At 55.3% G+C, this 24918-nt stretch overlaps 1 protein-coding gene across 1 annotated transcript in view; it reads right to left on the bottom strand.

The window, feature by feature from the left end:
- Window positions 1-24300, bottom strand: part of LOC111538969 (actin-binding LIM protein 2) — an 89893-nt gene extending 65593 nt beyond the window's left edge. Inside the window, exons 1-6 of the mRNA XM_026448278.2 lie at window positions 24219-24300; window positions 23835-23932; window positions 18000-18077; window positions 9277-9423; window positions 6360-6392; window positions 3382-3502 (exon numbers count right to left, since the gene is read on the bottom strand). Of these exons, the coding sequence (XP_026304063.1) occupies window positions 3382-3502; window positions 6360-6392; window positions 9277-9423; window positions 18000-18077; window positions 23835-23932; window positions 24219-24300 (559 nt within the window). The remainder of the gene's footprint in view (window positions 1-3381; window positions 3503-6359; window positions 6393-9276; window positions 9424-17999; window positions 18078-23834; window positions 23933-24218) is intronic.
- Window positions 24301-24918: the final 618 nt, after the last annotated feature.

Here is a 24918-nt window from a genome sequence, read left to right on the forward strand (position 1 = left end):
TCTCAGTAGGCCATGGGGCCTGCCCAGAGCAATGATGATGGGATACACAGAGACGTGGGGTTCGAATGAACCCCATTTGGTGAGCATCCAATGATGGAGGGTCCAGCTGCCTGCCCCACCTTCTCACTCCCTGTGGCCTGGGAGGTTTTTCCAGACATTCCCCCTCAGCAGCTGCTCAGGATGGGGAATTATTGCATTGCTTGGGGAATTGGTGAGAACATAGTCGCTGCCTCCTCTAATGCTCTGAGTGTCTCTCTGTGGTGCGCTGGTCAGCTGGGGCTGTGTAACAAAATACCACAGCCTGCGTGGCTTCAACAACAGGCATATTTCCCCTCACAGCACTGCAGGCTGGACATCTCTGGCAGGGTGTGGCTTCTCCTGAGACTGTTTTTCCTGGCTTGCAGACAGCACTGTGTCAGCAGTGGCCTTTTATTTCCGTGTGTGTGTCTGCAGTGGCCTTTTATTTCAGTGTGTGTGTCTGCAGTGGCCTTTTACCTGAGTGTGCGAGTCTGCAGTGGCCTTTTATTTCAGTATGTGTGTCTGCAGTGGTCTTTTATCTGAGTGTGCGTGTCTGCAGTGGTCTTTTATCTGAGTGTGCATGTCTACAGTGGTGTTTTATCTGAGTGTGCGTGTCTGCAGTGGCCTTTTACCTGAGTGTGTGTGTCTGCAGTGGTCTTTTATCTGAGTCTGTGTGTCTGCAGTGGTCTTTTATCTGAGTGTGCGTGTCTGCAGTGGTCTTTTACCTGAGCGTGTGCGGACAGGGAGCGAGCTCTGGCGTCTCTTCTCTTCTCATAAAGACATCAGTTCTGTGGGATCTGGACCACCCCAAGGACCTCATTTAACTGATCACTTCTTTAAAGGGCCCCCTCTACAGATATAGTCATGTCAGGGATTAGGGCTCCAACCTACGAGTGTGGGGGATGCATTTTTTAGTCCACAGCATACAGGAAAACATGAGCGTGGCCGTTTCCCTGTGGGACCTGCATGTGGGTGCCCGTGCAGGGATGTGGATGGCTCATCCACACCTGGAAGAGCCGAGAGGTGGAGCCACACTGGGTTTGAACCCTGCCCTGGGCCCCAGGAGCCTGGGGCTACGGAAGAGTCAGGGCCCTCTGTACAGCGCAGCTTCCGCTCCTGAACACAAACCCTGAGAGCACCTGTGCCCCTGGCTGATGTATGAAATCAGAGGTGGTGACTTGGGTGAGGGTTCCGAAGACAAAGCCTGTGGGTGGGTGTGCAGGAACCCTGGTCCCCTCTTCCTGGAGCTTTCCAAGCCCTCTCTCCCTTCTGTTCCTTTATGTAACAAGGTACCTAAGTTTTCCTTCCAGGAACATTTGCACACGGACACACAGAGCCAGACGCACAAGACACACACAGTGAGGGGCACAGGGCATGAAACAGGGGCTCCGGTGAAGCCATGCGGCGGACACGGACAGCGAGCACATAGACGCCAGGCCTGGACACCCGTGAGCACCCACAGCCCACAGCACTGCGCGCCTTACCTCGGAAGTAGGGGATGTAATGATGTCTGAACACGGATGTAGGGCTTGGGTGTTGGGACAGGGAGAGGCAGCTACTGGTACCCACACTCACAGTACCAGCTACGGGGTAACAGAGAGCAAGTCAGAGTCAACCTGGGCTGGCTGGTGCAAAGCCACACATATTCCTCATCCCCACCCTGCTAGGAACACTGTTGCTTCCTCTCTCGAGGAATGCACACCTTTTTGCACCTGAAGGGGGTCACCAAACACGTTTTAGACCACTCTCTTCCAGGTACGGAGCGAGGAAACCGGGCCTCAGAGGCCCAGGCAGAGGCCCAGGCTGCTGCATAGGAGCCTTGGGCCGGGGTTCCCTGGGGCGGTTGGGTCCCCAGCCAGGCCTGTCGCTTAGCACTGGGGGTCTCCTGGGGATCAAGGACTCAGCTGGAGAGCAGTTCAGGGAGTGCCCTGCCACCAGATATCCTCACCGGACTTGCCCGGCAAGATGCAAGCTTGGCTCTCGGGTTAGCCCGGGCCAAGTGCAGTCAACAAGCCCAGGCTGTCCTTGTGCTATGGCAGTTGAGCCAGCAAAGGGCCCTTAGGACGAGGAGCTCAATAAAGTTGATTGCCTTTAACTCACCTGCTCGCTCACTCACTCATTTCTTCACTCACTCATTCACTCAGTCATTCATTCACTCACTCCCTTGCTTGCTCACTTACTCATTCAATCACTCATTCACTCACTCACTCATTCCCTTATTTGCTCACTCACTCATTCAATCACTTATTTACTCACTGACTCATTCACTCATTGATTCATTCACTCATCAATTCATTCATTCACTCATTTGCTCACTCACTCATTCAATCACTCATTCACTCACTCACTCATTCCCTTATTTGCTCACTCATTCAATCACTCATTCACTCACTGACTCATTCACTTGTTCACTCATTCATTCATTCACTTGCTCACTTATTCATTCACTCACTAATTCACTCATTCATGCACTCATTCACTCACTCACTCATGCACTCACTCCTTTACTCACTTTCTCAACATTTATTGAGCAGAAGGTACCAGGCGCATTGCAAGGAGTCAATGGAAATAACTTCGCAAATGAATGAGTTTTGATTTTTCCACAAAGGCTGCAAAAATAAGAGCCATAGTCCATGGATGTATAAATGGAGCCATGCAGCAGCTGGCCAGGAAGGAAGCAGCTTGGAAAAATCCCTCAAAAGGCAGCGTCTGTGTGGAGCGTCCCTGTTGTGGCTTTGACACGCTCAGGGGGTTGAGGAGTTTCACAGCTACAGGGATTGATACACAGCCGGGCGCCAGGCAGGGGATGAGGTGATCCATGTGGAGAGGACCTGCCTTGGGGCTCTCTCCTGACTGGCGGGGGCCTCTCGCCCATTCTCCCATGAGGACAGCTGTCACTGGGTGACCAACCTAGCCACAGGTGAAATGTTAATGGGCTTAATTTTTCCATCACTGACTTTGTTTTCCCAGCTCAAGTCTTCTGAGACCCACACGAGTTTGCAGCCGGCCGACGTCTGCTCTCCTAACGCATGTGCTGTCTTATCGTCCTGACATCTCTTGCCACTAAATCATTAGCTGGAATGGAAGTGCTCAGTGTGTGCTCCCCAGGATGTGTGCTCCACAGAGGGCTCCACTAACCCACAGGGCAGCTTCTGCAGCTCACCTCGCCCCAAGGTACGAGGAGGTCCTTTTCTTTATGCCACTAAATGAACAGGTTCTCAGCCACCCACCTGTTGACAGTCCCACCCATTTCCATCATGTCTCCAGTTGCATAACAAAAAGGCCACTTATAAAAGAAAAACAAAACAAAACAAGGAGAAGGACAGCATCCTGGGGGCTCAGAGGAACCAGGGGGCCAAGTACCTGGACGGCTGTAGTGCTGTGGTGACCGTGAAGTCGGGGTGTAGCGCCCGAGGCTGACCGACCCAGTGGAGCTCGGGCTGGAGGTCCGGCACTGCTTGTAGGACCGGTCATCCTGATCCCCCTGGAGGGAAGATGCAGCTTGTGAACATCCCAGCTGGGAGCACTGCCCACCCCTTGTCCAGCCATCTCCCCACACCATTTGGTGTTTGCCCTCCTGACCCAGTGGATGACTCAACATGGCCCCATGTGGGAATCGCCTGCACCTGTCAGGGCAGGTCTGAAGAGCCAAGTGGGGCTGGTGTGGTGCAGACACAGTCCCCGCTGTGCCTGCTGGATCCTTGCCACAGGGTGTGGTACAGGGACCCACTGGCGAGGATCCCCTATCTTCCCCTGCTGCAGGTCGGGGCTCCAGCTCCATCCTCCAGGTCTCCTCCGGCCTGACCCTTGCCAGCACCCAGCTCTTAGAACACAGTGTGAGAACCACAGAGACTCCCCTAGTCCTGATGGGGCTTCTCACATGTGAACTGGGGGCTCTAACGGCCCTGGAGGCACATTTGGAGATAGAAAGGTACTCCACCCCAGGCCGGGAAGCCCAGTTGAGTCAAACCCACAAGCAATGACATGGCAGACTTCATCCAAGCAGGAGCAGCTGTTTGCAGCAGGCAGAGTGGGAGGCAGGTGGTGTGGGGTGGTGTGGCACCATGGCAGGGGGGACAGCAGGCTGCCTGGCCCACCACAGCTTGGCATGCTGGCCTGGGTCATTACATGGCCCAGCCCAGTGTCCTGGTGCAGGGTAGATGCTGCTGTTTTGCCCTCAAGGCCAGCACTGTGATGAGCAAAGGAATTCCTGGTCTGGGCCCTGGCTCCCCTGGCCTGTTGGAGCATATCTCCCACCCCAAGGTGTGCGGTCCCTAACAGCTGCCTAGTGCGCCACCTCCATGCGCTCAGGCCAGCCCTCATGCTAGGTTCCTACCTGGGCTTTGCCCTGCACCCTTTGGCGACTGTCTAACCCCAGCCACGGGCATACTCTCTCGGGCCGGCTAGTGCCCTGTCTCTACCCTGCGTGTCCTCTGCACAGCCCTGTCCACCTTACAGGTGTCCTGGCCCCTTGTTCAGCCTGGACTCAGGGCTTGCCAGCTACATGCAGGTTCAGCAGCTAGGTGCAAGTGGCCCATTGTGTGTTTGGCCGTCACATCCCTGGATCCGAGGGTTTGATGCCCAGCTGCTGCTGGCTGTGTTCTTCCAGCAGAACAGCACCACCAAGGCCCACACTCGCCCTGTTCCTCTACCATCACCCAGCGCTGTGTCTATGGGGACAGGTTAAGGAGTCAAGCAGAGAAGCCAGGCAGGGGGCTCTGCAGAAGATTCCAGTTCTCCAAAGCTGTCAGGAGCTGGGGAGGAACTCAGCCTCAGACCACTCCTAAGGGCTGGATTGGGAATCCTGGCTGTGAGCAGGGAAGGCAGGAAGCAGGCAAGTCCCGATGAGGGTGGCCGAGGTCCTGTGACCACAGTGACCACCTCTGGACCAGAAGCCTGCAGGCTGTGCATGGCTGTGCAGCCTCCCACTGAGCAAGTGTGCGTGCTTTTGTGCCCCACCCTGGGGTACAGCCCGAGACAGGGACCTCTGCAGGGAGACCAGGCTCTTCCCAGGAGTGTGCTCTGTGTCAGGCAGACCCTTCACCTCATCTGGAAGGGGAGCTGACATCCCTCCCTCAGGGGTTCCCTGTGCAGGTAAATGAGGAGATGAAACGATGCCCGGCCCCAGGCCTGGGGCATCAAAAGTCACCGGTACATAGGAATCACTGCCCTAGGGAAATAGCACCCAGGTACCACGGTCGTCACAGCTCCTGTGGGGCAGGCTGTCTGGGGCAGGAGGCTGGAGAGCCCAGTGGGTGAGCACAGGCTCTGAGCCACCCGCTGGGCTGAAATCCTCCTGCACCTCATAGTGCGTGACCCTGGAAAGGTTATGTGACTTCCCTGTGCCTCAGTTTCTCTGCGGTAAACGGGAAAATCACAGAACTTGCCTCTGGGGGTCATGGTGGGGGATGAATAAATATAATTTTTTTGTTTTGAGACGGAGTCTTGCTCTGTCACTCAGGCTGGAATGCAGTGGTGTGATCTCATCTCACTGCAACCTCTGTCTCCTGGGTTCAAGCAATTCTCCTGGCTCAGCCTCCTAAGTAGCTGGGATTACAGGCACGTGTCACCACGCCTGGGTAATTTTTGTATTTTTAGTGGAGACGGGGTTTCACTATGTTTTGGCCAGGCTGGTCTCGAACTCCTGACCTCAGGTGATCTGCTCACCTTGGCCTCCCAAAGTGCTGGGATTACAGGTGTGAGCCACCACGCCCAGCCTATAAAATGTTTACAACGGCACCAAGCACAGGGGAAGAGCACAGAGGAAGAGCACGGCTGCCGCCTGGGCTCTCTGTTCCTGACTACCATGACATGTTTCTGCTGCGGCCACCTGTGCGGCCACACCGACTGCAGTCTGATTGGCAGCTGTCTATGTCACTGATTCATTTTGACAAACAGAAAAAAAAAAGCTAGACCACTAACAGTAAAAGCTCTTTTGTAGAGAGACATGTCCAGTGTTTCTCCACGAGGACTGGGTGCTTCCCATACATCCCACGTGGAGGGGCAGGAGGCAGAAAGCGCTCCCAGGCTCAGCCAGGCTCCTGAATTTTCCCCTAAAGGAAGCCACAGCCCAGACCACGATCTGCTTAGGGGAGACCCGCATCCCAGGCGGCCACATCCGCAGGGCTGGCAGACACACGGGGGAGGCATGCAGGTGCGGTGTGATCATAAAAATAGCCAGCAGCCAGGAGGATGCCCCACGTCACCAGGGCCGTGGCCCGGGGCCCCATGGTGAAGAACCACCAAGGAGGCCCTTCCCGGGGGTCCAGCTGGGCGGTTATGTTTATAACCTGGGCGGCAGCGCCACGGCAAGCGGGGGCAGGCGAGAGGGTGGTGGTTACCTCGGTCGGCGTTGGCGAGAGCAACTGAGGGGACTGTGGACACAACACACAAAGTGGCCGTTAGTGCTGGCGCCAGGCAGAGAGGGAGAGGGCAGTTCCGTGACTGGCAGGCAACACAGGCGCAAACACCCACACAGAGCCCTGATCCTCCACACAGGAAAAAATCTCTACCCCAAGAGACACAAGACAGGGCTTCAGAACCTTCTGTTTGGAGAAACATGGTGAATTCTTCCCAGAGAAAGAAGCCCCCGGGGAAGCTGATTTCGTGCCAATGAGCCCAGAGCTTGTCTCCACCTGGCCACCCCCATGTCCCACTGTTCTCCACGGAGACGTATTTTCCCAAAAGGAAGACCCTGGCTCAGGGCACGGGCAGCAACATCCTGAGGGCCCATCACCTCGGTTTTCTCTGGACAAGAGAGAAAAGGTACGCAGCAGAGACAGAGGGCGATCAGGAGCCTTTGGGTTGGAGCTGGCTCTGCCGTGCGGGCCCTGGGGACCTAGACAGTAGGCCGACCCGTCTCCCCAGGCTGTCACCCCATCCACCACCACCTGCACGTATGTTCAGTGAGGGGCCCAGAAAGAGCACAGCCCTTGTGAGGTGAGCAAGCAGTGGGAAAGAGAATACTGTTCCCACGGCAGAGCGGGGAGCACTCTGTTCACAGGAACCACGGTTATTACAGAGCAATAACTCGACGGCCTCCGGGAGGCTGCTACAGGCCCTGTGCCATGGCAGGTGGGAAGCTAAAGGCTATGGGTGAAATGATGGAATCGAGGGAAAACCCTCAGGCTGCCCCTGGCCATCGGCATAGAGGAAGCTCTGTAGGGACACACCTGACCCAGGCACCCGGCCCTGCCCACCTGCCGAGGCAGGCCCCATGGGGTGGCACTTTATGGCTGAGAGCAGAAGCTTACACACAGGTGCCAGGGTTTAGCAGAGCGGGGAGGCCAACCCAGGTCTCCCCAGAGGGAGAGGGTGACTCCCAAGTCACAGCCCCTCCCTTCCTGCCCCTTCTCTGCTTTCTGGGGACACGTCGTGGGGTTAGGATCATCCATGGTTCACACATGTCCTGCCATTTGAGGGATGCAGCCCCACAGAGGCTGAAAGAAACCTCAGTGACAACAGCTAAGGGCCCATGTCCACTTGGGCCTGGAGGCTGTGTCCTGGTCACACCATGAGACCCCTGGGAGCAGGACAGGCAGTGATACCAGCCCACTCCCACACACACCACCTCTGCATATGGGCCTTCATGGCCACAGAGACCTCCTGCAGGGACACACGCACTCAAACCAGGAAGGGGTGTGCCCGATGCCCCAAGGCTGTCAGGAGGTGGAGGAGGAGCACGAGACCAGTCCTCTAGGCTTGAATCACATGCCCCAGAGAGAGCGCCAGGATGTGCTGAGAAAACAGCCAGCACGTCCTGTGGTCTTTGCAGGGAAGAAGGGACTGGATTTGGGTCTCAACCCTATGGCCAAGTTGCGAGTTCTCACGGACTGTCTTCCAGTGCCTGGTCCAGGTGCAGACCAGATGTTGGACCATAAAGCCCACACCCAGCCTGGGCAGAGTAGGTGGGTACAGGTGGGTGCAGTGGGTGGGTGCAGGTGAGTGCAGGTAGGTGGGTGTAGGTGTGTGGTAGGTGGGTGTAGGTGGGTACAGGTAGGTGGGTGGCAGGTGGTGGTAGGTAGGTGCAAGTGGGTGGGAGGGTGGTGGGTGGGTGGTAGGTGGGTGCAGGTGGGTACAGGTAGATAGGTGCATGTGGGTGGGTACAGGTAGGTGGGTGGTAGGTGGGTGGGTGGTGGGTGGGTGCAGGTGGGTGCAGGTATGTGGCTGGTAGGTGGGTGCAGAAAGGTGGGTGCAGGTATGTGGCTGGTAGGTGGGTGCAGGTGGGTGCGGGTCGGGATGCCCTCCCTCAGCTCCCCCTATTGGTTCCTCTCATTGTCAGTGGGCCTTGTCACCCACATCCTCAAATTCCGTGATCCCCAGGGACAGAAGCAAGTCAGGAGGGCACCTGCCAGCCCTGAGCTCTTCTTACCCTCCCTGCACAGCCCTTGAGCTCGGCAGGTGCACCCAGCAGCCGTGACTTTCTCGCCCCACACCATCCACATCAAACGTGCTGCCCTGGAGTCTCAGCTCTTGCTTCCCTAGAGGCCCTTGTTGAAGTCTCAAAACGAGAAGGCCCAAGGGAAACGTGTTTGAGAGGACTGAGCTTCCCCATCCCGGGGAGCCCTATGCCTGGTGGCACGCATGTCAAAAGCACACGCACTCGGGCCAACAGCCTGGTAAAGCCTCCTCCTACCCCAGGCAGCCACGGTCATGTTGAAACCTCAGAACCACAAGAGGAAAAGCAAAAACCAACAATGCATTCCACAGGAAATGGACAGAGCAGCTCTAAATAAGAAACCTCTGAGGAGTAAGGAACGCCGTCCACAGGCGTGCCAGGAAAGAAATAATCTGCGGTTCAACCAGGTCGGTCACATTGGCTCATGAATTCACGGGGCAGAGGAGCATGGGGCAGAACCATGGCAGTGAGAGTGGCAAGAGCCAAGAGTCTTCTACAGAGGAAATGCATCTCATGCTTTATGAAAACAATCTAATACTTCAGAAAATTAGGAGATTTTCACTGAGTTGCTGTCATCTTTGCTACAAATCAGCATGCTTCCTACTTTCTGCTCCAGTTAAGGAGGCATTCCAGGCTCACTCCTTCAGCAACGGCAGCTTTGGGGCCACAGTGCCTTGGGCATTACTGAACTAGGACATGCAAGTGGCTCTCTGATGAGCGTGAAGAGGCTGAGCATGCGGGTGAGTGGTGAAGATGGAAGTGGCTCTGGCCCCATGGGACACACGCTAGGGATGACGCCTGTCCTGCAGGGCAGCACTTGGGGGCACAGGTGTCCAGGGCCATGCGGGCAGGGTACATACCTCGCCGTAGCTCTGCCTATCCCCTGTAGAGTGGCTGATGTAAGGTGAGTAGGAGATCATGTCGGGGCGGTCGATGTCATAGATGGCCTTATTTTTAGGAAGGGCTGCCAAGTCCCTGTAGTCCAGGATCTCACCACCAAGCTTGGCCTGAGGGGGAAAAGAGAATTGGGGAGGGGACAGTCAGACCCACATCCCAGAGGGCAGCACCCCCAAAGCCAGATGCATCCCACAGGACAGTGCCCCCAAAACCAGAGGGCAGTGGCTGTTCCAGCAGCTGTGAGGAGGGTGCTGGGGTCACAGCACTTCGGGCAGAGTCTGAGCTCACCCCCAGCTCCTGGTATAGGTGAAATGGGGACAGGATCAAAAGCACAGAGAACTCCAGAGCAGGCAGGCTTGGGTCCTGAGGCCCAGCCACGAAAGAGCCAGTAGGCCTTGCGGAAGTGTCTTCTCTAAGCCTCGTTTCCTTCTGTACAAAGTGAGGGAGATGATCACATACAAAGGCTCTGGGGTCAAGGAGGCCACGCCTGTGATGTGCCTGGCATGGGGTCTGGCAGACTCAGTTCATGGCTTAAACGTGTACATGCATGCACACGCACAAACACAGACACAGACACATGCAAACACACACACAAACACACACATAGGCAAACACATACGCATCCCTTACTATTCATGTGAGATTGGTCCTGGGACCCTTCTCAAATCCCCAAATCCTCAAATGCTCAGGTTGTTAAATAAAATTACGTGGTATTTGCATGTAGCCTGTGCACATCCTCCCATTTGCTTAAAATCATCTCTTGGTGATTTGTAATGCCTAACACAATGCTATGCTGTATTCTTTTATTTGTATAAATAAAATATTGTATTATTTTATTTGTATTAATTTTTATTGTTGTTTGCTATTTTTATTGTTTTTTAAGAATATTTTCAATCTGAGGTTGGTTGACTCTGCAGATGTGGAACCCATGGATACCAAGGGCGATGATATATACCTACATATACATGTGCACACACACGCACACACATGCATGCATACACATGCAGGCACACACATGCACTACACACATATGCACGCATACCCCCACACAGAGAACGTGTCTGTCTGAGACTGTGGAGGTGTAGACACCCCCTCACATCCTGGCCCACTCCCACATACTAGCATACATGTGTCCACACCCACACACTGACACGTGTTCACACATGCAATCACTCCCCAGGCCCACGGCTCACTCACACACATCCAGCACACCCCCCACACTGGCACATACACCTGCACACCCAGACTCACCCACAAACGTGCAGACACACCTGCCCACACGTACTTGCACACAATCATGCCACCGTCACCAAGCAAGTTCACATTCACCGCCCCCCATGCCCACACGCACTCACACGTTCACATGCGCTCCGGCAGCAAAGCACCTGGCATCTGACAGGCCAGCTGGGACACCCCCTCAGCAGGGTCGGGGGCCCTTCTGTCTTGTCTACCCCTGGCCCACCCTGGCCCGCAGAGGCGCTCCTGCCCTTGCTGAATGAATGTGGAATGCGGGGAGAACCCCTGTGTCTGCTCAGGCAGGTCCAGCTGGTGCGTGCTGCTCTCTGCTCTGATTCTGCCCAGGCTTCCTCTGCAGTACCCCACTGTGCACTGTGCACACACTCTTGCCCCTGCGTGTCCCCTTCTCCCTGGCTCTGGGCTCTCCAGGAGCTGCCTGGGGTATCTTCCAGCCACAGGTGAGTCTGGTAGAGATCGCTGTTGCTGCTTCTCAATTCGACCTCAGCCTCCTCTGGACACAGTGAGCTCTCTACCCCAAGACATGCACTGAGCTGAGCCCTCCGTCATCTGCTCACAAAGCACAATGATGCCAAGAAGGGGTGTTCACAGAAGCTCCTTTTCACAATGTAGAAGCCAGAGCCCAGAGAGGTTGGGTAACTTGCCCAGAGCCACAGAGCCAGGAGGGTGTAGGGCAGGACGTGACCCTGGCTGTCTGACTCCAGAGCCCATGCTCCCCATCAGAGCTCTCCCCTTTCCAGGCCTCACTGCCAGGGGAACGCCTCTCAGGCCCAGATGCATCCCAGTGTTCTCAGCTCAAACCTTCCAGGAGCTGCTCCTCGGCTGGACAATGCCAGTCCTCATTGTGGCCCCCAAACTTGGCCTTCCTGTTCCTGGCAGCTTCACCCTAAGCTGTCTCTTCCCCATGTCCCCAACTGTGCCAGGTTCAGCCCCCTACTCCAGCTTTCCTGTATTCTTCCGGCTCTGTTAGCTCCCAGCCCACCTCCTCCACGAAGTCTTCCCTGATCACCAGGCTTGAGGTTCTCCTGAGATGTTGGGTCCTGGGGTGAACCCCGTCATTTGCGATGTGCATGAAGAGAATGAAGTTCTGACGTCTCAGACCTGTGGCTGCCCCTTTGGAGGCTGGCGCAGGGTTCAAAAGACCTGAGATCCAATCCCAGGCCAGTCATTCATAGATCTGATCCTATAGGATTTTCAGCAGTTCCCCTCTGCCTTCCGGGAAATTGGAACTCTGGTGCTTGTTTACCCACTTATCCATGCCACTTGGCACTCAAGTCCTTACAGCTCCCAGTCACCCACAGCCTGGGGGCTTTGCACCTGCTGTTCCCTCTCTGGGATGTGCCCTTCCCACACATCTTCCCTGAGCTCCACCTCTGTTCCTTCCAGACTCAGTGGAGGCCCCCCTGCCCCGAGTTAGTGTTGACCTTCATCTGTTGAGTCATCCTGTATTCCCCCAAGACTGTGGCTCCTGGAGGTCTAGGATTCATTACTGACTCCCTTGCCTGGCTGTGAGCTTGACAGCGGGCTTGTGAATTGAATGAAAGCCAATCAAGCATTTGCAAAAGTCAGGTGAACTCTCAGCCAGATGTCTGCAGAGGTATGTGTTGCATCCTCCCTTCCCCACCTCCGTCCCCTCCCAGCAGCGATGATCACAGCATTCACCTGTCCAGCCCCACAGCATAGCCTTGCCCTGGGTTAGTTCCCAGCCTTCCTCAGGCTTCCCTGAACCACCCGGCCCTAACAGCCGGGGTCAGAGAGGGCAGCCTGCAGGATGCCAACAGCCCCTGCCCGACCCCCTAGACAGGTTGCTAAGTAGGCTTGCAGATCCACTTCTCCCCATGCCAAGTCCTTGGGTGGTTGCCATGACAACAGACGGCACTCTCTAATTGGCGGAAGGCCTCTGGAGCGTGTGTAAAGGGTTTTTCCTCTTTGCTTTCTTCCCTCCCACACTCCACCCAGCATAATACACACTCATATGGCCACCTACGACAGTATCATTACCATATAACCCAGTCAATGATAACACAGAATGGAAGAACGCTGCTTTTATACTCTGCACTACTGACATGTTGAAATAAAGGTTACAAAATAATATGTTCAGTGTGACCCCATGTTATAAAAATTATACACACACAGAAGCGAGACCTGAAGGGTGCCTCAGAAGCATCGGCAGGGCCACTGTGGCTGGCAGGATGTAAATACTTTAATTTCCTCTGGTGTGCTGATTACTGTTGTTTTTTTTTTTTTTTTCATTTTTTAAAATAAATGCAGATTGCCTTTGGCATAAAGAAAAGAGCAGTGAAATAGGTGATGTCCAAAAGCCGCATGGTTTACGGAGGGTCTACCATGTGTGCACATTGTATCCTGGAAACTAAGATGAACGAGGCCCAGCCCCTGCCCACCAAGCCCTCACGGTCCGTGGAGGAGATGCAGTCACTTGGTGGATTCTGGTCCATTCCTGTGTACGTGAATGGCAGGGGGAGCTGGTCTCTTCCTGACGGTGAAGGAAGGGGATGCTGCATTTGACAACCACCCACAGCAGGCCGGGCTGGGCAACTGCAACCTGCAAAGCACCACGATGGGGGCATGGAACGACTCCTTTCTGAGACCGTGGGAGTGCTCAGCACAAAGCAGGGGGCCAGGCACACAGTAGGTTGATGACAGACACCAGCAGAGGTGAGATGAAAAGCAGGGCAGGCCAGGTGCGGTGGCTCACACCTGTACTCTCAGCACTTTGGGAGGCCAAGACAGGTGGATCACCTGAGGCCAGGAGTTTGAGACCAGCCTGGCCAACATGGTGAGACCCCTCTACTAAAAATACAAAAGTTAGCCAGGCATGGTGGCGTGTGCCTGTAATCCCAGTGACTTGGGAGCCTGAGGCAGGATAATTGCTTGAACCTGGGAGGCGGAGGTTGCAGTGAGCCAAGATCGTGCCACTGTACTCCAGCCTGGGCAACAGAGGAGACTCTGTCAAAAAAAAAAAAAGAAAGAAAGAAAAGCGGGACAGAACCCTGGGATAAGGAGGGCTTGCCCACCAGATCACATCATCTCGGTGAAGAGCCAGACTGTGTGCACTGTCCATTCGTGTGGCACTAACCCCAAGGTGGGAGAGAGAGCGGGGCTGCTCTGGCTTCTGGCCTGTGTGGCCCCTGGGCGGGCTGGGATGCAGCCAGGCTGGGTGCTGACCATGGTACTTGGAGCACATGTCAGAATTGGGAGCACGTGTTCTTTTTTTTTTTTTTTTTTTTGAGACAGAGTCTCCCTCTGTTGCCCAGGCTGGAGTGCAGGGGCCGGATCTCAGCTCACTGCAAGCTCCGCCTCCCGGGTTTACGCCATTCTCCTGCCTCAGCCTCCCGAGTAGCTGGGACTACAGGCGCCCGCCACCTCGCCCAGCTAGTTTTTTGTATTTTTTAGTAGAGACGGGGTTTCACCGTGTTAGCCAGGATGGTCTCGATCTCCTGACCTCGTGATCCGCCCATCTCGGCCTCCCAAAGTGCTGGGATTACAGGCTTGAGCCACCGCGCCCGGCCTGGAGCACGTGTTCTTGGATTATGGCTCCACCACTTAGAGGCTGCAAAGTCAGCGCATATCTCAGAGTGGCATCAGCAACGTGGGCACACTGATGGCAGGTCCCTGGACAGCTCTGAGGCCAAGAGGAGGCAGCATGGCACTCCATGCATTCTCTCTTGTGTCAAACTAAGGGCCAGGAGACTGGATTAATTTATTCGAGGCCTTCTGTTTAAAACTGGAATTGTGAGCACACCTACTTGGCCAACCAGGAAGTCCATCAAAGCTGAGACACAGTGCACCAGGCTGCAGTCAACCTGGGTTCAGTGCACGCCTCCCTGGTGCAGAAAGTCTTCACCCACCTACATCCTGCCCCGTCCCTTGGCAGGCGTCCCACCTGAAACCTGTACTTGGGTCTGCCCCGATCTCTCCTGTGGACAGGAACCCCTTCCCCTACCTAGAACTGGGATGCCATCCGGCCTGATTGCGGCTGGGTGCCCAGGGCTGCACAGGGAGCTTGTGCTCGCCCATGTGCTGCCTGATGCAAGAAGAAAGGAGCCACCACGGCTGTTCACAACACTGAGCAGTGGGGTCTCCTGGAAAAAACCAAGCCTCAGAGTCATGGAGACCTGTGGGCTCCAAGCCCAGCTCTGCCTTGAAAAAGTGCTGCATGGCCTTGAAAGTGGGACCATGACAACAGAGGCTGCTGTCACTGCTTACTGCATGCACACACAGTCACTACCACCCCACGCCCCTTGCAAATGCCAGTTTGTTAAAAAAAAATGAGCTCATATTTAATGAGCAGTTATTATGTGCCATGCAGTTTCCAACAACAACAACAACAACAACAGCAACAACAGCAACAGCAACAGCTACCATGAATGAGCGCTTATTAGGCACCAGGCCAGATGCCGAGTACTTTGCCCATGTTGGGGCTCAGAAAACAATATCCCAAAGTACAGAGCCCCAGCTTGCTGAGGACTGTGACCTAAGGGAGAGTGGAAGGCCTCGGAAGCAGGGTCTCTCTGACCGCCTCTTGCCCTCCTGTCTCTCACCCTCTTCCTTCCCGCCCCCGCTGAAGTCAGCCATAGAAACCAGAGTTCCTCTTCCCCAAGGCGGGTCATAGAAACTAGAAGCTCCTCCCCAAAGCCAGCCATGAAGCCTAGAAACATGAGTCTAACCTTTCCCTCATTCTGTGCACAACCTGGCCACGGAGACGTTCTCTGACCTAGCTTGCCTGAGGGTGGGTCCTAAGACCCCCCGCCCTATACCTGGAGGAAGAAGGGCTCCCCGGAGAGGACAAGCAGCATCTGAGTGGACGGCCCTGCTGTTTCCCCACTCGGTCTATTCCCACCAGATCACACACTTTTTGTCCAATCACATTTCTACACGGCCGTTCAGTTATCATCCAATCTAAGCATAAAAATAGGTCGGGCGCCGTGGCTCACGCCTGTAACCCCAGCACTGTGGGAGACCGAAGCGAGGGGATCACCTGAGGTCAGGAGTTTGAGACCAGCCTAACCAACATGGAGAAACCCCATCTCTAGTAAAAATACAAAATTAGCTGGGTGTGGTGGTGCATGCCTATAATCCTAGCTACTTGAGAGGCTGAGGCAGGAGAATTGCCTGAACCCAGGGAGTGGAGGTTGCAGTGAGCTGAGATTGAGCCATGGCACTCCAGCCTAGGCAACAACTAGATGAGTGAAACTACATCTCAAAAAAAAAAAAAAAAAGAAGAGTGTTGGCCAGGCATGGTGACTCACACCTGTAATCCCAGCACTTTGGGAGGCTGAGACAGGTGGACTGCTTGAGGCCAGGAGTTCAACACCAGCCCGGGCAACATAAAAATATCTCATCTCAACAAAAAATGCAAAAACTAGCCAGGTTGTGATGGTGCGTGCCTATAGTCCCAGCTACTCAGAAGGCTGAGGTGGGAGCATCGCCTGAGCCCAGGGAGGTTGAGGCTGCCGTGAGCCATGATCTCACATTGCACTCCGGCCTGGGCGAGAGAGCGAGAACTTGTCTCTAAACCAAAATTAAAAAGGACAGTCCTCCCTGGGTCTTTGGACCTTCGTTTCTGAAGGCTCCTGTGTCACCTAAAACTTTGATTAAATACATTTTCTATTGTGAACTTGTCTCTTGTTATAGGAGTGTCAGCTGTGACCCTTTCAACGGGTGAGGAAACAGACCATACCTTTGTGCCTCTACACAAACATGATCTCATTCACATGATAACTGTCATAACCATTCTTCATGAGGATGATGATGGTATTATGGGCTGACCTGTGTCTCCAGGAATTCCCATGTCGGTAAAATCCTAACCCACAGGATCTCAGAAGGTGACTGCATTTGGAGGCAGGGCCTTCAGAGAGGTCATCAAGTTAAAATGAGGCCGTTAGGGTGGGTCCAATCCAATCTGCCTGGTGTCCTCATGGGAAGAAATCAGGACCCGGATGCACACAGACGACCCGTGAGGACGCAAGGAGAGGACGGCCACCTGCGGGCCAGGGATGGGGAGACCAACCCTGCCAACTCCTTGATCCTGGGTTTCCAGGCTCTGGAACTTTGAGACAATTTATTTCCATTGTTCAAGCCCCCGGGAGGTCGACACAGATGATGGTAATGGCAATGGCAGCGAGCATCTCCCACAGCCTTCTTCTGGGCAGGTGCTGTGCTCACTGCCACCCAGGCAGTGCCTCAGTGAGCCCTGGACCGAAGGTACCTGGGGGTCTCCATGGCTTACCAAGGCACTCCCAGAGGCACCAGGCAGGTGGCACCTCATCCAAGGCATGCAGCCAACCTGGTGCCTTCATGCTCCTGCCTAAGCTTCGGAGTGCACGTCCCAAGGGCCACAGTGCCACTCACCCTGCAGGCCAGCAGTGCATCATGGTAACTGAGGACTCGTGCACTCCTCAGGGACACTGTCAGGATTAAGGTCAGGAAGGACCCTGTGTCCAACCACTACGAGCGAAGAGTCCAGAAAAGAAGCACGGCAGAGAGCGGATCCAATAAATTGTCTCAAAGCTCCAGAGCCTGGAAACCCAGCGGATCCAGCCTCCGTTGAGGCAGAGAGAACCCAGGTCCTGGCCTGGTGGGGACGGGGAGGGGGGAAGGGGCTTGTCCCACATCACCAGCCATTCCAGTGCTGGGTTCTGGTGCAGGGGCAGCCTATGCAGCAGTCCTGGGTGGCCCCTGGTTACCACTGCATAAGCCATCTCTCACCTGACACTGGGGGTCCTCGCCTAGATAAGGAATTTTGGTATTTACACAAGCAATATTAGCAAATAATAGTAACAATAATCTCCCATCTCGAATCCCACCACCCAGAGGAAATTTCTGGTAATGACTTGTTTAAATGTTTTCAATCATTTTTATATTTTTGTGTGCTTATGGAAGCATGTGAGGCACACACACACACACACACACACATATACACACACGTCTCTCTCTCTTTAAACAGGATCACATAATTTACATCACCCTTAGCATGCTTCTTTTAGGGAGGCGTCAGGAGCATGTGTGTGCTGGTTTACACAGATCTGGGCCGTGGTTTGCAAAACCTGCAGGGTCCGCCTGGGTGCCTGGCAAGCCCTGACTGTCAGCCGTTGATGTGACGTGTTTGCGCCACTATAAACAGCAGCTGTGTACACACCACCGTGTGGCTCTTATCACCAGATAACTGGGGAGAGGTTCCCAGGGGAATTGCCAGGTCAAACAAACATTCTGTGTTTCAGATTTTCAGTCAAACTCATAAAGCCTGTACCGACCTCCACCCCGAAGCAGGGACAAGAGCAACGGCCATACCTCAGGCCCCAGAGGACAGCTCTCAGGGAACTCTCTTAGGGGCAGGCTCAGCCATGGCCACCGGGACCCCCTTCTCTTTCCACCCTCCCATTGCTGTCCCCATAAAAAGGCCCCGACTTACATAAATCACACGGCTCGGAGACCCTGAGGTGCTGGAAGCAGGGACAGAAATGATGCTCTCTGAGGAAGTTCTGGTTTCCTGAGAAAGGAGAGGGGAAGAGATTGAAGCCAGGTACCAACATTTGGGGCCTCCAGAGGCGACTGTCGGGAGTTCCACTCCAGCAGCCACGCCAGTGCACTAGGGTGTTTCTTTAAAGTTGGGGCTGGGTCGGGCGCGGTGGCTCACGCCTGCAATCCCAGCACTTCGGGAGGCAGAGGTGGGCGGATCACGAGGTCAGGAGTTCGAGATCAGCCTGACCAACATGGTGAAACCCCGTCTCTACTAAAAATACAAAAATTAGCCGGGTGTGGTGGCGGGCATCTGTAATCCCAGCTACTCAGGAGACTGAGGCAGGAGAATCGCTTGAACCTGGGAGGCGGAGCTCAGTGAGCCGAGATTGTGCCACTGTACTCCAGTCTGGGCGACAGAGAGAGACTCCATCTCAATAAATAAACAGATGAATAAATAAATAAAGTTGGGACTGAAGGAATTCTTAGAATAAACCCACAGGCTTGGCTGAATGACTGAAAAGCTAGCATCAGACAGATGCAGTGGGCCACACGGGACCAGAGTGACACACAGGCCAAGCCATTCCGCAAACTCCAGTTATGCTCAGAGACGTCATTTTCCACCGGGATTATGGGGACTTGCTGCAGCTTAGTCCACTGGCCCAGGTTCCTGGGAACATGAGACCATCTTGGTCACCCTAAAGACCCTCTCTAGCTTGGCCCCCAGCTCTGTCCTCCATGCCCTCTGACCCTCCCACGGCCCCCCAAGGCTGTCTTAGCTCCAAGAGCACCTGCTCCCACCTGACACACAACTTAGAAATGGCCCTTCGGAGGCCCCTGGCAGCCACTCTCTCCGCCGCACCTCCGGGCTTGTCCTGGCCTTTTTGCTGCCGTCACCCCTGGGACCTGTGTCCTCCTTGCATGCTTGCTGCTGTCTGGTCCACTCCTCCCTCCCAGACCACACCTGCTGTGTCCCCTGGGCTGATGGTTTTCATGACTATTCTGCCTCTTCCCCCACCTCAGCCCCTTCCAGCCCTGTGGACATGCTCCTTCTGTGGTCCCCACACCCCTGGCTGCACCTGCTGTCCCTCCCCACCTGCAGGGAAGGGGTCTCTCCCAGTTCAGCTCTCACTGGAGCTGCACGCCCCTCTCCTGGTTCAGCCCTCACTCCTGAGCCACCTGCCTGGCCTTCCCCACGCCTCCTATTCACCCTGTCCAAAAGGAGCCCATCTCCACAGAGGCCTCCCCAGCCCTCAGCAGCCAAGAGCTCGACCCTCACTCTCCCGATGGCCGCCACGTCCTCCCTGCATCGATGGTTTCCCACCCCGACCACAGCCCCCACTGCAGCTCCCTCCTCTCTCATTTGCTGAGCAGACCCTTTTCTCGCCACCCCCAACAATTGTGTCCCGGCATCTCAGGGGTCCACCCATGCAGCGGTGCCTGCAGCCCGGGAGGCACCACAGTGGATGGGCTGATCTGTGTCGTTTGTAGGTTGAATCCTAACCCCCAGGACCTCAGAATGTGGCTGTGTTTGGAGACAGCGTTTTTATTTTTTTTTTATTTTTTTATTTTTTGAGACGGAGTCTGGCTCTGTCACCCAGGCTGCTGGAGTGCAGTGGCCAGATCTCAGCTCACTGCAAGCTCCGCCTCCCGGGTTTATGCCATTCTCCTGCCTCAGCCTCCCGAGCAGCTGGGACTACAGGCGCCCACCACCTCGCCCGGCTAGTTTTTTGTATTTTTAGTAGAGACGGGGTTTCACCATGTTAGCCAGGATGGTCTCGATCTCCTGACCTCGTGATCCGCCCGTCTCGGCCTCCCAAAGTGCTGGGATTACAGGCTTGAGCCACCGCGCCCGGCCGGAGACAGTGTTTTTAAAAGGTCACTAGGATGGGCCCTAATCCGTTACGCCTGGGGTTTCTGCGAGCAGAGATCAGGACACAGACACACAGAGGGAGGCCACGTGGAGGCGCAGGCAGCATCGACGAGCCAACGAGGGAAAAACTGCCCCAGCTAACTCTGTGATCCTGGCCTTTTGGGCTCCAGAGCTGTGGGAAGGTGGGTTTCTGCTGCGCAAGCCGCCCAGGCCAGGTGCCTTTATCGGGGAAGCCCCAGCTGCCTGACTCAGGCTGGGCATCGTGCGGCGGCTGGTGTGGGTGACAACCAGCGCCTCCTACACTCAGCGCACGCCAACGGGGACGGGCAATGTCAGTGCAGAACGTGGGGCCATGTGCAGCGGCGGGAGGACAACCCTGTGAGGCACGTGGGTGGCGCCCGGGCAACCCTGAGTGCAAACTTGATTCTGCATCTAGAAAGGAAGGAGAGGAAGGAGTGGGCATGACACCCCACCGCCTGTCCGCCACCTCTGCACTTGCCCCCGCTCCACCGGCCCAGTTCCTCTCTATTCCCCGTGCCTCCTCATATCCTAAGCTTGGCAGCTGCCGCTGCCTCTGCCGCCTCCTCCTCTAGGAGGCCTGCCCGGCTTCCTTGGGCCTCCCTCAGCCCTGGGGCTACATGCCAGGTGGGCATCAACGCTGGGGTCTGCCTGCCCCCTGAGACCACGGATTTCTGCAGGCTGGCAAGGGTTGGGTCCTCAGTCATGCCCAGGATGGCCCAACACCACCTGCTGTTTGCAAAGTGGACAGGTAGTTCTGAGGTATGTGACATAGGATCTGCTGTCCCCACTGTTCCTGGGCCAGGTCGAATGTTTTACAGGCCAAAATGACGGCTGCATACATTTTATATGAATACATTGAAACACCCTTCGAGTCTCAGCGTCCTTCTCCATCCCCTGGCACCGCCTCCCTGAGGGGTTTCCGTTTCTGAGGATTAGATCAGGGTTGAGGCACGTGAGGTGCTTAGCACTGAAAAATTCTCCCCACTATTATTTCAGTTCAAGGTGGGCGCAGGAGATGACCTTGACAGAGAACCCTCTTCTCTGCAAAGCAGACAAACATTGGGTGTTTCAGAAGAAAGATTCCCTTAAGCTGAGCACACCAACAGCAGCGCAAGAAAGTCTCCCAGGCTCCGGAGGAATGTTTCACAGCCTCCAACTGTGCCTTGGTACAAATGGGAGGGAGGGAGTGTTGGCTGGTTTCAGCACTGGGCCAGGGGTCGGGTTTGCTTTCTGCATGTTTGAGGGAATCTGGGTGGGGCAGCCAGGTCACTGTCTTCATTCCCCTCCCTGGGCTCAGTCTCCAGCTCTGTGATGGGTGGGGAGGAGTCAGAAGGGAGCTGAGTAGGCCTGATTTTCCCCAGTGGGAGGAGGCTGGAGCTTTTTCTGACTTTCTCCGTACCCGACTCCACTCGCACAAAGGTGCTTGGCAATGGAACTCAATATCCATATGTTCTCCCAGGCCCCAATACAAGCGCCTTGTTCAGACCCACAGAGATGGAAGGGCTGGGAGCTCACCTGGCTCTAATCCCCACCGGCTGTGCCTGGCCCCAGGGAGGCAGCTGTCCTTCTACAGCCACTGGGGGTGGGGGGGGCCTGTCATTAGGGTCACATGGTCTGACCCCTCTCATCTCCATGTGAAAGCCGAGGGGCTGAGGCTCAGAGAGGGCTAGTGACTTGCACCAGGTCACACAGCTGGGAGGAGGCAGAGCAGAACTCCAATGCCAAGCCTTGCTCTACCACCCTTGGCCACTGCTGAGAATTGCCAGGACCATCTTGCTCCCATTCAGCCGGAACAGCCCCATGTTTGGTCTCAAGAAGCCTGTTTCCTTCTTCCTCAATGGCCCCCACAGTCTCCAGCTTCCTCCTGGGCTCCCACCCACAGTAGCCATCATGGAGGCCTCTGTGCATGGGGGAGGCCTCACTCTTAACTTTTCCAAAGGAGACTGACCTTGGAAACCCACAGGCTAAGGGACCAGCCTGACCAGTCCAGGCTTCCTCCACTGAAGTCACCCAGCCCCTGGCCAGAGCAGGGACCCCTCCAAGCTGAGCTGTCCCTGTGGCCACCTTCATTGTTCTTGGGGGTTACCTTGGGCTACTCACAGGCACAGGGCCACCCCCTTCCCACCCCAGGGTCCTGAAACCCACGTTCAGTTCCCTGAAGATCACTGGCTTCTCAGACACACCACCCAGAGCCAGAGCCAGAACCAGACTGGGCCATCAGCCACAGCTCCGGAAAGCCACCTGTGACCACCGCCAGCTGGGCCTGGGCCCCTCTCGGTCACAGCACCTCTGAGCATCCTGCACATCGAGCCTACCCATCCACGTCTGTCTCCCCCACAAGACGGGGGCTCCTTGGGGGCAGGGACCTCTCAGGTCTTATTCACCTCTCTGTTCACAGTGCTCAATCCCAGAATGCACACAGTAGGTGCTTCGTGGCTTGTGTGTTAAATGACCATATGATCAAACGCCCGAGGCAGGAGGCACTGGGGACAGGGCAGCTAGGACCACATCCTTCTCACCTCCGCTGAGCACCCTGGCCAGATGCCTGGGACGTCTGACTTGCTGTCTGTAAAAATTAAATGCTAGGGCTCCCCGGCCACCTCAATGGACTCTATCCAGTTGGCCAGGGCACCCCAAAGTTAACCTAGAAGACTAGATCTGGCCATGATGGGAAGCAGGGTTCAGACAGGCCTCACTATGCCCGTCTCCCTTTGGAATTCAGGAAAAGCCCACCAGCATTTAACATCAACACAGACCTTAAGTCTGATGAGAAACATTCACAGTCTATTCTCTCTGAAGCCTGCTACCTGGAGGCTTCATCTGCATGACGAAACCTTAGACTCCACAAAGAGACATTCCTTTCTATAGATATTAACTCTTTCAACCAACTGCCAATCAGAACATTTTATGTTTGTTTATTTATTTATTTATTTTTTGAGACGGAGTCTCGCTCTGTCGCCCAGGCTGCACTGCAGTGGCCGGATCTCAGCTCACTGCAAGCTCCGCCTCCCAGGTTCACACCATTCTCCTGCCTCAGCCTCCCGAGTAGCTGGGACTATAGGTGCCCACCACCTCGCCCGGCTAGTTTTTTGTATTTTTTGGTAGAGACGGGGTTTCACCGTGTTAGCCAGGATGGTCTCGATCTCCTGACCTCGTGATCCGCCCGTCTCGGCCTCCCAAAGTGCTGGGATTACAGGCGTGAGCCACCACGCCTGGCCCATTTTATGTTTATTTTTTTGAGACAGGGTCTCACTCTGTTGCCCAGGCTGGAGTGCAATGCCACAATCTCGACTCACTGCAACCTCCACCTCCCATCTCAAGCGATTCTTGTGCCTTAGCCACCTGAATAGATGAGATTACAAGCCCGTGCCACCATGCCTGGCTAAGTTTTGTATTTTTGGTAGAGAGCAGGTTTCACCATGTTGGCCAGGCTGGTCTCGAACTCCTGACTTCAAAGGATCCACCCACCTCAGCCTCCTAAGGTGCTGGGATTACAAGTGTGAGCCACTGTGCACGGTTAATCAGAATGTTTTAAAATCTACCTATAACCTGGAAGCCCCTGCTTTGAGTTGTCCCACTTTCTGGACCAAACCAATGTCAATCTTACATGTATTCTGATTGATGTCTCATATCTTCCTGACATGTATAAAATCAAGCTGCACCCCAAACACCTTGGGGGCCTGTTCTCAGGGTCACACGAGAGCTGTGTCATGGGACAGGGTCACTCATATTTGACTCAGAATGAATCTCTTCCAGTACTTTATCGTTTCCCTCTTTCCGTGGACAGGTCCTTGTCCTCGGAGAGCTCCCATCCCCATGGTGCGGAAGGAGCAGCCATGCGATCAGGGCCACCTTCCAGGCTGTGGAGAACAGTGAGTGCTCCCTCCTCCCTACTGCAATCTTGCCTGGGGCAAGGGGCTCAGGGGTCAGCCTCTTGTTGAAAAGCAACCCTGAGGCAGGGATGGACTGGTTCCTGTGAGGGTCCTGGAGCCCTGCAGGAGCCAGCACAGAGGGGTTAGGACCGGGAGTCATTTCTCCTCTTGGACCAGCAGATAGCATGGAGAAGCCACTTCCGCCTGGGTGTCGGGTTTCCAAGAGCAAGTGAGGTTGATGCCCCCAGGAGTGGTCCAGGCCCGCCTGCCTTCTGTATACTCTCTCCTTAACTGACTTGCACCTGACGGAACAACACAGAGCAGGATGGCTCTCCCTCCCACCCCCGGGCGAGGAAGCGCCAGGCCCTCCGGGACAATCAGCTCCAAGGAGAACTGAGATGTGTACGAGAACCATTAGGCCGGGAGCCATGCCAGTCCCTGGACTCGGTGCTAAGAGGCCAGCCACTCTCAGGCTGCGCCGCCTCCATGTGTTGGCAGAGGCCAACTAGCCCTCTGTTAAAAATAACTGCTTCAAAAGCAACTGCAAACACAGCCCAGGAAACAAGGACGCCTGAACAGGCCCTCGAACACAAGGACTCCTTCCTCGTCTGCTGGCAGCATCGGTGGTTAAGTGACCCCTGCCCATTAGACCAGTGACCCGGAGGTCAGCATGGGCTGGCATCAGTGTGGGGGGTGGAATTGCTGCTGCCGCCTGGCCTGAGTCAGGCCTCCTGCAGGTCCCATGGCCAGTTCCACAGCAGGGGCCAGACCTGGGAGCTGGAGGCAGCCACCCCCCACCCGCCCTTGAGGGGACCTGGTTGTGGTCGCAGAGCTCCCTTTTCCAGCCCTGGTCAGTCTCAGTGTGGCAGGAGTTATTTAAAAATTATTTTAAGGGCTGGGCACGGTGACTCACGTCTGAAATCCCAGCACTTTGGGAGGCCGAGGCGGGTGGATCACGAGGTCAAGAGATCGAGACCATCCTGGCCAACATAATGAAACCCCGTCTCTATTTAAAAAAAAAAAAATACAAAAATTAGCTGGGCGTGGTGGCACATGGCTGTAGTCCCAGCTACTCGGGAGGCTGAGGCTGAAGAATCACTTGAACC

Source organism: Piliocolobus tephrosceles, chromosome 3 (assembly GCF_002776525.5).
Source record: "Piliocolobus tephrosceles isolate RC106 chromosome 3, ASM277652v3, whole genome shotgun sequence".
In the NCBI taxonomy this organism is placed as follows: Eukaryota; Metazoa; Chordata; class Mammalia; order Primates; family Cercopithecidae; genus Piliocolobus; species Piliocolobus tephrosceles.